This window comes from Cinclus cinclus, chromosome 26 (genome assembly GCF_963662255.1).
Source record: "Cinclus cinclus chromosome 26, bCinCin1.1, whole genome shotgun sequence".
In the NCBI taxonomy this organism is placed as follows: Eukaryota; Metazoa; Chordata; class Aves; order Passeriformes; family Cinclidae; genus Cinclus; species Cinclus cinclus.
The window spans coordinates 2198065-2208929 of NC_085071.1; the positions used below are offsets into that span (position 1 = coordinate 2198065).

Here is a 10865-nt window from a genome sequence, read left to right on the forward strand (position 1 = left end):
GTGTGATCAGGCAGGCACACAGGACTGGCTGTAATTGTCATTCACTTTATTAAAAACCCCTTTCTTAACTGCAAATATTCCCTTTTCCATCCACAGAGAATGGGTGAAACATGCTCTCCTTCCCAGGTGGTGAGGAAAGGAGCAGGAGTTGGGAGCCTGTGGAGCCCTGACATTTTCAAAAATCCTCAGCAGATTTCTTGATGTGGGAGAAATGCAAGTTTTTTTTCAGTGTTTCTCTTTTAAAAGAGCTCCCAGATCAGAATGGAAAGGCATCATCAGGAGCGCATGAGAAGCCAGGAACTGAAAAGCCAGGCCAAGTCTGTGGCCTGTGACAGTCACCAGCAGAAGGTAGTGCCATAAAAGGCCAGGTTTGGCTGCACCTGAAGGGTTTGTCCAGGTCTAATAGAACAGGAGAGCCCTCCATGAAGCTGAATGTGCTGAGCACACATCCATACATTACAAATATTCCCAGTCTATCTGGTACCATCCTGGATTTAATTCAGCCTTGTGTCCCAGAGGCACATCTTGCCTCTCCCCACTTTTATCTAACTCAAAGCCTGGTAAATTAATTTAATGACATTTGTGTACCAGGATCACCTAAGACTGCAGACAGACAGCTCAGGATATTGCACAGATCTCAGAGACATTCCCTTTGTTTTCTCCCACTAAGACCCCTCAGGTCACACCTCTCTCTCCCTGCCCTGCAGTTCCCTGCCTGACAGACACCCCAGGACATCCCATCAGCAGCAGAATCCAGGAACACCAAACATGCCCTGATCAGTGTCTTCTGAGAGCTCCAGTTAAAGGGCAAAGCCCTGCAGAAAGGGATCAGGATTTGCTTCTATTCCTGTCATTCCACCCTGCTGTCCCACAGCCACCGGCAGTCACTGGAATTCAAATTCTGGGGCAGGAAAGTGTCACAGGTCCTTCAGGACAGCACCTCTGGCTTTGTCTCTTCTGCCTGGAGAATCCAGGCTAATGAGATGGATATTAGGATATTGTCCAGAGATGGATAATCCATCCCTGCAGAGTTGGAACTGGATATCTGTCCCTGGGGATCAGAACTGGATAATCCATCCCTGGGAAGAGAACTGGATAATCCAAACCTGGAGAGGACAACTGGATATCTGTCCCTGGGGATCAGAACTGGATAATCCATCCCTAGATATCGGAATTGGATAATCCATCCTTGCAGAACTGAATTGGATAATCCATCCCTGGATATCAGAATTGGATAATCCATCCCTGGATATCAGAACTGGATAATCCATCCTTGCAGACTGAATTGGATAATCCATCCCTGGATATCAGAATTGGATAATCCATCCTTGCAGAACTGAATTGGATAATCCATCCCTGGATATCAGAACTGGATAATCCATCCCTGGATATCAGAACTGGATAATCCATCCTTGCAGACTGAATTGGATAATCCATCCCTGGATATCAGAATTGGATAATCCATCCTTGAAGAACTGAATTGGATAATCCATCCCTGGATATCAGAATTGGATAATCCAACCCTGCAGAACTAAACTGGATAATCCATCCCTGGATATCAGAACTGGATAATCCATCCTTGCAGAACTGAATTGGATAATCCATCCCTGGATATCAGAATTGGATAATCCAACCCTGCAGAACTAAACTGGATAATCCATCCCTGGATATCAGAACTGGATAATCCATCCTTGCAGAACTGAATTGGATAATCCATCCCTGGAGAACAGCACTGGATAATCCATCCCTGGGGCCAGGCTGCCTCTGCCCACCTCTGAGAGGGACGCCGGGCTACCCTGGGAGCCCCAGGACAGGGAAAATGTGTGAAGATCCCCACTGTGACCACGGACAGCAGCCCTTGGGGTGTGCTCGGACAGACCACAAACACAGAGCAGGACAAGTGTCCTATCAGCAAACCACACACACATTCATGGCTTTGTGTTTCTGTCTTCAGAGCTGCATTCAGGGCTGTCTTGGACTCACTGAGGTCCTTTTTGCTGCTGAAATCCCACATCCACATCCAGCAGGAAGTGCCACCTCCCCCAGGACAGCACAGAAGGGACAGCCCAGAGCTGGGGTGGCTGCAGGGAAACTAACTGGGGCCTTGTAGAGAAAATCTTGGACAGGTGGGTTTGGATTTTCAGTAACAGCTCAAGAACAAAGCCACCCCAAGCCCTGAGGGCTGCCCAGCTCTCCCAGTCCACCTGCAGCACCAGTTCCCATCAACAGAAAGGAGCCAAAAGGGAATTCAAGAGCTGCCTCAGGAGAGGCCTGGATGCTGCAAATGAACTTCAGGATACTCTCCACAGAGCTGACTTTAAGCCAAAATAAGGAGAAACTGGGATCTGGAGGATGCCTTTGTATTGTTCATGTTGTTTAGTAGTCTTAAAAATAATAATAAAAAAATTGTTGAAATTATTGAAAAAAAAAATGTTGGAATTCCCCAACCACCACTGTTTGTGCAGGACTCTCTCCTGAGCCCTGGTCATCCTCAGCACCTTTGGAATCCCATGGGCAATGCTCCAGATTCACTCTGTGTCAGCTCAAAGCCCCACAGAGCTGAGGAAACTCTGCCCCTTTGCCTTCCAAGTATCTAGTCCATGGTGCTCACCCTTTTTCACTGTGTGAAACATCTTCTTCAGCCTCCCTGCACCTCACTGAGATCCTCCCCGTCAGCAGAAAGCTGGGATTTATTACAGCTGATGTGCTGAGCTTGGGAGGGCAGGGGGGACAGCGAAAATCCCAAAGGAAGCCTCACTTGACAATGTCTCTTTCCTAGACTTCCTCACAGAGGCTCCGTGGGGGATGACCAACAGTGGAAAAATGTTGCTCATGTCCCGGGACAAGAATTATGATTATTTGCTGGGCTGCAATCCACCATGGGGAATTCTGGCTCGTGACATCACCCCATTGTTCCTGCTGGTGCCAAGAGCACGCTGGGATCCTGACTGCTCAATGGTTAAAGGCCTTTCCTGTTTGCTCACTCCTTGTTTCCAAACAGTGCCGCTCGCGAGGGCTGCACGGGATGTCTCCTGTCTTGGGCTGTTTTGTCCCTTTCGTCATGTCTGCCTGGAACTCCTCACAGTGACATGAACAATGTACTCCCGCAGTCAGAAACAAAAGGGAAAAAATAACTGCAGGAGGCAAAGCCCATCTTTGGTGCTTAGGACCCCGTGCACGCCTTTGTTCCTTCGCTGGGAGCTGTGTTTGTGCAGCCCGGCCCGCCTCCAGCACTGTTGTTTTTCTTTGTGATTTTAGTGTGGTGATAGTGCCAGGAGGGTTGGCCTTGGGAAGCTGGCTTCTGATCCTTATCAAGGGAACAACGGGGACAGTGGCAGGAGCTGTGCAGGTTTTCTGTGCTCTGGAGGTCAAGGAGAACCACAGCTCCCAGTGTGGGCTGAGCCCCCAGCCCACAGCATGAGGGGATTGAACATCTGTGGGTTTGGGGCATCAAAATATGAGACCTAAAGGTATTTGAGGGTGCCCAATGATGGTGAAGGGTCAGGAGGGGCCACGGGAGGAGCAGCTGAGGGCACTCGGTGTGTCCATCCTGGAGCAGAGCACACTGAGAGCAGAGCTCAGGGACTGCAGCTCCTCCCGAGGGATCTGCAGCTCCGATCTCTGCTCCCTGGGACAGGGACAGCACCAGGGAACGGCTGGAGCTGGCCCAGGGCAGGCTCAGGCTGGAGAGCAGGGAAAGGTTCTTCCCTCAGCCAGAGGGTGCTGGGCACTGCCCAGGCTCCCCAGGGAATGGGCACGGCCCCGAGGCTGCCAGAGCTCCAGGAGCGTTTGGACAGCGCTCCAGGGATGGACAGGGGGATTGTTGGGGGGTCTGGGCAGGGACAGGGGCTGGGCTGGATGATCCTTGAGGGTCCCTTGAGCTCAGGAGGTTCTGTAGTTCAAGCTAAACCAAGCAGGTACTCCTGGAACTACCACAGCCACCAGAATAATCACTGAACCATGGAATCCCTAAGGTTGGAAAAGACCTCCAAGGTCTCATTGAGTCCCACCCACTCTGTGGGGATGTGTTTGGTGTTGAAGCAGCTGCTTCACCTTCTGTCTGGGCATTCTCCCACACAAACCCTAAAGGCAAAACAGCCTTTTAAAGTATTGTTTTTCCACAGGAATTCTTTAGCCCTGGACAAAGCTCTCAGAGCTGGGTCAGTTCAAAGCCAGTTCAGTGCCAACCCCACCTCATCTCTGCAGGGTTCCCACATCCCTGCAGGAAACAGTGGCATTCATCCCTAGCCCCACGTCCTTTGGGATTTTTGAAGCTCTGGTGCCAAATATCCCAAGGTGCGCTGCTCAGGCTGGTGCCTGCTCAGCACAGGAGGGCTTTTCCTGGAGAATAAAAGGAATTCAGGCTCTCATTCTCCAGACACGGATGAGCAGGAGGGTGTAACATTTGCTCCATTTTCAGTCTGGTGGGATTTATGGGACACGAAGACAACAACTGAGAAATCTTTGGACGAAAGGCCTAGTTTGTGGAGATGTTTTTGCACCTGGCATGGCAGGCAGAGAGCAGCAGACATCTGGGTACGCAGACAGGTACATGGAGCTCCAGGTGCTCCTTGGAAATGTGAGCTGGGTGACAGACCCCCAGCCACAAAAGGTGGAGGAAATTCCTTGAACTCAGATGCCCAAATCCTGGGGTTAGCTTGAGATTGTTGTTCCTTGCCTGAGGCACGAGGTCTGTGTGTGACAGGGCTGATCCCTTCAGCAAACCAGTGGCAGTGCCGTGGGTCTGTCCCAGCCCTTGAAAAAGAGTGCCCTTTTTTGTATAAAATGATGTCATTTACTCGCCAGCCTTCCCTCGGGGTGAGCAAACACGGCTGCGTTGCCTTCCCCACGTCCAGGGGATCGTCTTTCAGCCCGCAGTGACCAGGATGAGGAGCTCAGGAACGGGAGCCAAGGCAGATTTGTTGTATCACTGGGCTGGCATCTGGAATGTCACACACAGCTCTGACATAACTCTGAAACTTGGCACAGCTGGAATATGGGCAGTAACAGGTAATGCTGCTTTTGTGTTTCCCTGTTTTCTTTAGAATAATTGTTGCATTGGTACAGAGATTAAACACTTCCCTCTGTTTGCTTTGTTTTATGAGCTCTGTCATTTTCTTATTAATTTATCATTTGCACTCTTCCTGATTTTTCTCTACCTGACACATTCTCTACTCTGTTATTTTCATGGCATGCCCATGCACACATTTTTCATCTGCTCTGGCCCTCACTTCATGCCCTCTGTAAATGTCTGTGCTCTCCTGTGCAGTTTCTTTGCTCCCACTGTTTTCTCCCTGCACACACTCCCTGTGTGCATTTTGCATGAGCACAGAGAGGAATTCCCGCTGCTGCTTGGACCAAGGGAATGTCAAATCCTCCAGACCCTGCCTGCAGGACTGCAGTCATCACCTGTTTTACTTCCATGAGCTACTGTGGGCAGAAGCTCTGGCTCAGGAGTCGTTTTCCTCACTGTCCCTCCCTACACTTTTCCTTATTTCCTTTTCCTTTCCCACATGCACGTGTTCCTGTGCATGAGACCTCACTCTGACTGTAATTGCCACCACCTTGCATCTTCCCATGACAACAGGACCATAAAAAGCTGAACTGCTCATAGTAAACAAATAAAATACACTCCCTTTCCCAAGAATCTTTTGAGAACCTCTTGCAAAAGGCCAATGTGGTGATTTCGCTTTTCTAAACCTCTCGCAGGATTTGCCCAATATTTGCCAAGCCTGGAGCTGCCATTCCAAGCTGGATCAGTGGTCCCAAGGAATTCAGGGTGCCTGGAAGCTGTGATCCATCCCTGGCATGGTCAGGACCCACCACTTCCCCGGAGGAATTTCCTGCTTCTGCCTGACACACCACGGGCAAGGTGAAGGGCTTTGACTCCTCCTCGTGCATGCCAGGAGGTGACTGTGCTTCACATGATTCGCATCCTAAAAATGTGTAGATAATGTCAAATGTACCACATGAATGCTGAAGCAAAATTAGACAGTGCTCGGGCGGATTTATTGCAAGAAATTTTAATTGCTCAGCGTAGCAAAAGTCTTAAAGATGATTGAAAGGAAAAAATAGAGGCGAGAGGAAGCCGAGACAGTCATTGCACAAGGTGAGCAGCAATTTCAAGTGAGTTTATAAATTTGCATTTTTATTAAAATAAAGTAAGTCAAACGAAGACATTCCAAATGAAAACTTGACTTTGATCTTGAATCCTGTCCAGCTTGCGCAGTTTAAAGCATCCCCCGGGGCCGGGGGAGGTGCGGGGAGCCGGGGGGGCTCCCAAAGGGACACTGCCCGCAGACCCCCCTGTGCCCGCTGCCTCCACCCAGCCCTGCCCGGGACCCCTCGGGGCACGCTCCGCATCCCGGCCCCGGAGACTTCACCCACTCCGCGGCGCTTTCTCCCCGGAGCTCCCCGGGCAGAGGAGCCCGAGGAGTCCCGCAGGGAGGAGCGGGGGGTCCGCACCGCCCCACGCGAGCCCGGCGTTCCCCGGGGGCGGAGCGGGTGACGCGCCGGGCCGGGGCTATAAAGCACCTGCCGGGCTCCCGCCGGCTCCAGACACCGCGCGGCGGCTCCGAGGGAAGAGCCGGGATAGGAGGCTGAGGAGGAAAAGCGCAGGAGAAGCCCCAAAGCCGCCAGCGCGGAGCCGCGGTCATGGGCAGCCACCCCGCCGTGCTGCTGGCGCTCGCCCTCTGCGCCCTGCTGGAAGCCGGTGAGCCTCGGGCTGGAGCGGGGCTCGGTGCCCCGGGGGTGCCCGCACGGGAGGGGGGACCCCCTGAGCCCCCTCGGCGCGGGGAGGGGCCCGGGCTGTGCGCGGAGGCTGCGGGCGAGGTGCGGGACCCTCGGTCCGGGGAGCCCCCGGGGCTGTGCGGGTCCCGGAGCAGCCGCAGCCTCATCGGGGACATCGCCGCGACCCTCAGAGGGGACACACGGACTGACGGACGGGCCGCTCATCCCTCCCTCCTTCCCTCCCTCCTTGTGCTGCTGCAGGTCTGGGCCATCCCCCGGCCGAGTCGCACCTGGCCGCGCCGCTGAGGAGCAAGAGGTGTTCCTGCAACAGCTGGCTGGACAAGGAATGCATCTACTTCTGTCACCTGGACATCATCTGGGTCAACACACCTGGGTGAGCAGGAGCGCGGCGCTCGGGGTGCTCTGCTGATGGGCAGGGGCCGTTCGTTCTGCTGGAGGAGGGTGGGGAAGGGTCCCGCCGCTCTGCGGCTCTGGCAGCACCTGCTCCAAGGTGCGCGCTCAGCCTGCAAAGGGACGGACTGTGCCGCGGCTGCTGCTCAGGTGTTTGTCCAGCCCCCGGGGCTCGGCCTGAAAGCGCAGGGTGTTGCTTCCTCCCGGCCTCGGCTTTTCCTGAGGTTTGCACCTCTGCAAGCCCGGAGCAACACCGAGATGTTGTGGCCGCAAGTGAGGAAAGTTGCTCTCCCCGCACGCACGCTGTAACCCGGGCTGCTGCCTGCCAGTATTGTTAATGAGGCAGTGGTGGGCTGGCACTGCCAAGTCCTGCCCTCAGGAATGCCGAAGCGGCTTCCCCAGCGCTTTCAGACCAATGGCCATCGCACTGCAGCGCAACACATGCGCTCAGGTGTGGTTCTAAGCCTGCTCGCTGACATGCGTTTACAACTCGCTGCTTGCTCGGGGAATAGCTGCAGCCCCTGCCTGCCAATCTCGCGGCCTCTGGGAGAGGAGATTGCCATCAGAGATGGAGCGGGAGTGTGCTCGCAGCTCTGGGGGCAGGCCGTGAGCACCAGAACCTGCTCTGGCCCCGAGACGTCCCGGGCTGTGCGGTGTCCTGTGTTAAAGCTGCAGGGAAGGAGAGCGCTGACACCTCAGCTGGGCCAGCCGTGCTCCTCAGGGGCTGTGCCACCCACGGTAGCCACTGGCTCGCCCAGCCCGTGTGGCAGCCCTTGCACGGCCACCTGGGCTGATGCAAGGAGAGAAAACTCCCCTTTCGCAGCCGGCATAGAGCGGCCATCCCACGGCAGGGAAGCGGGGGGAAAGCAGGAGGTGGGAGAGGAGCTCAGACCTATCAGTGACCTTTTCACCTTATGTCTATAGATTAGTCTTTTATTATCCTGGCACTGGCTTGGCTGCCTCCCCGGACCCTGTTATAAACCTGTTGGCCAATAAAAAGCTGGTGGCATAGCTGAATTCCTTTGTTTTTCCCAGGCACACCGCTCCCTACGGCTTGGGCAGCCCGCCAAGGCGGCGCAAGAGGTCCGCGGGCAGGTGCGAGTGCTCGCACTCCAGGGACAGCATCTGTGCCACCTTCTGCCAGGGCAGGCCTGGGTAAGAGCTGGGGATGTCCCTGGGGGCTGTCAGGGGTGACACACAGGCGGGGCTCGGGAGCTGCGGTGTCTGCACAGCTCCGTGGGGATGGCTTTTTGCCAACTGCTGGGATTTGTATGGAAGCATTTTTCTCCCCTCCCAGGAGCCCTGGCAGTGCCGCTGGGTGGTTTGGGTGTACAAGGGTCCCTTCAGCAGCTGAGCGGCCGTAGTGTCACCTCCCTCCCTGCTGCTGCCGCCAGGAGCCTGGGGAGGACCTGGGAGAGCTGGCAGTGCCCTGGGAGTGGGAACAGTGGGGGTGTCAAGTTTTGGGACACCAGTGTCCCTTGCATGGCTCAGAGGGGAGCAGAGCAGGACTGCTCCGAGCTCAGTAGCCAGGTGTGCTGGGGCCATCTCTGTTTCTGGTGTGTATGTGGGGTCTCAGTTCAGCTTCAGCAGCCCTGCTGAAGGGAGGTGGAGCAAAGTGGCTGTGGATATCTGTCATTAATTCCATAGCCAGGCAATAGTTACAATCCCCGATCATTAAATGTGCCTGTGAATAGAGGAGCTCTGGCACGAGGGAATAGCAGTCAAAGTAAGCCGTGAATAGCTCATAAATAGCTGCAATTAACCCTTCAAAGCCGTGCATTGAGCTGTCTGTCACCGGGCCAGGCTCCCCCCCGAGCTCCCCACAGCCTGGCTCTGGGTGGCTCAAGTTTCTCTTCTTGCTCTTCAGGTACCTCCAGAGTCTGAAGCTCCCCATGAGCTCTGGAGCATCAGCGAGGTCCCTGCAGAGCGGTGCCATGAGACCTCCCCATCATGGGCTGCTGAGAGCTCTCAGGTGAGCAGGGCACTAAACCCACTCTGAACATTCCTTATGAGCACTTGAAAATGTGGGGGTGTGGCCCCAGGCTGCAGTGACCACTCAGATCTGACCCTCTGCCACCTGCCTGCCTCCTTTAAATGAGGATACTTGGCTGCTCCTGCTCTCTGTGGCACTGGAGGCTCCATCTGAGAGAGCCAGGGCTGCATCTGCCCTCCCCAAACCACAGCATGGTCACAAAATGTAATTCTTGATTGGAGTGGGGAGTTCCTCTGATGTGGGACAGAAGAGGGGGGTGGCGTCGTGTAGGAAGATGATTTATTGAGCAGCAACTTTGGACCAAAGGACAGAGCTTTTCCAACCCCACATCAGGAAACTGTGGGGAGAAACATCAACTCCAGGAGTGTAACTTAGCTAAAGGGAGGTGGCAAATTAATGAATTAGTGGCAATTAAATTAGAGGCAATGGGGGCACTTTAGGAAAGGCAGATTTGGGGAAGCAGCACTTTGGGTCATCCTTGAATCCTCTGCCACCTCACTGGGCTTGATGGAGCTCGGCTGTGCCTTTATCCAGCTGTGCACAGAAATTCCTGCTCCTCCTTCCCCCATCTCCTGCCTCCCAGCAAATTGTGGTGAGGAGATGAGAAATGTCATAATGTGGGGTACTGAGCAGGGTGCAGATGAGCTGGAGAGTGACCACGGTGTCCCTTGTGTCCCCAGGGACCTCAGGGTCTACAGCCCGCGCTCCGGCACTCACCAACAGCGCTCCCGGAGGGATGCACGGCCACCAGTTCTGCCTTGGGAGAAAAACATCTGGAAGAAGAAGAGATAAGAGACAGGTGCACACCAAGTTCACCAGAAGAATTTGGAGTCCTGTGGGTGCCACCAGCTCCGCTGTCGGTTTTAGAGCTGAAGGGAAGGCCGTGAGTGGAAGGGAAGGAAGTGGAAGTCTCCGTGTTCCTGCTGCATGAACCAGCACTCAAGAGACTGCTGTAAAGGGAAAAACTGTCTCTCCATAGAGTCAGAGAAGTGTCCCGGAGCTGAATTGTGCCTTTTTGGATCCGGCAAGGGTCGTGCTGGAGCAGCACCAGCTGGACTCTGCCCTGGAGCCCTCGGCAGGGCTCAGCCCATGCACGGTGGGTGAATCACAACCAGGGGGCTCTGGGCAGTGCTGGATGAGCACTGAGCCCCTCACTGGCCTGGGCTGCTCTGCCTCGGAGCTGTCTGAGCCTGGGCCCAGCCTGGCCCCACTCAGAGGGCTTTGGCTGCTCACTAATCAGGGATGAGCTGCCTCCAGCCCCGGGCCCACCTTTGCACTATTATCTCTTGTCAGACAGTGCCTATGAACGAGGCTCCTGTGGTGGAACAGCTCCCAGTTTGCATTAAAACTTTCTCATCCTCAGCTGGAGCCAGCTGAGCAGACAGGGGCTCTCGCTGGATGAGCAGTCACTGGGGTGCATTTCCAGAGGTCCTGGCTGTAGCTGAGGTGGAGGATCAGTTACCCCAGGGATGGTGCCAAACCCACGTGTGGCTGCTGTGGGGCTGGGGTTGTGCAGGAGCCCCCAGCCCCCATAGCCAGAGGAGGGTGAGCAGAGCCCTGCTCTGGGTCAGTGACCCCATCTCATCTCCTTGGACGTACCCTTAGTTGAGGACTTCCAGCTCCTGAATATCCCAACTTCCAGCTCTGCCTGGAAAGGCTGGGGCAGAGACAGGGGGTGGGGAGAGGCCACACAAAGCCTGGCTTGTTGCTTGGCTTAGGTCAGCTCTGAGTT

The 10865-nt window shown here is 54.8% G+C and overlaps 1 protein-coding gene across 1 annotated transcript; it reads left to right on the top strand.

Annotated features, from left to right (window-relative positions):
- The first annotated feature begins 6654 nt into the window (after positions 1–6654).
- On the top strand, positions 6655–9925 carry LOC134053918 (endothelin-2-like). Its single transcript, XM_062509269.1, has 5 exons — positions 6655–6712; positions 6991–7123; positions 8176–8295; positions 9008–9112; positions 9814–9925. The coding sequence occupies exons 1-5, from the start codon at positions 6655–6657 to the stop codon at positions 9923–9925; spliced, it is 528 nt and encodes a 175-aa protein (XP_062365253.1).
- The last annotated feature ends 940 nt before the right edge of the window (positions 9926–10865 follow it).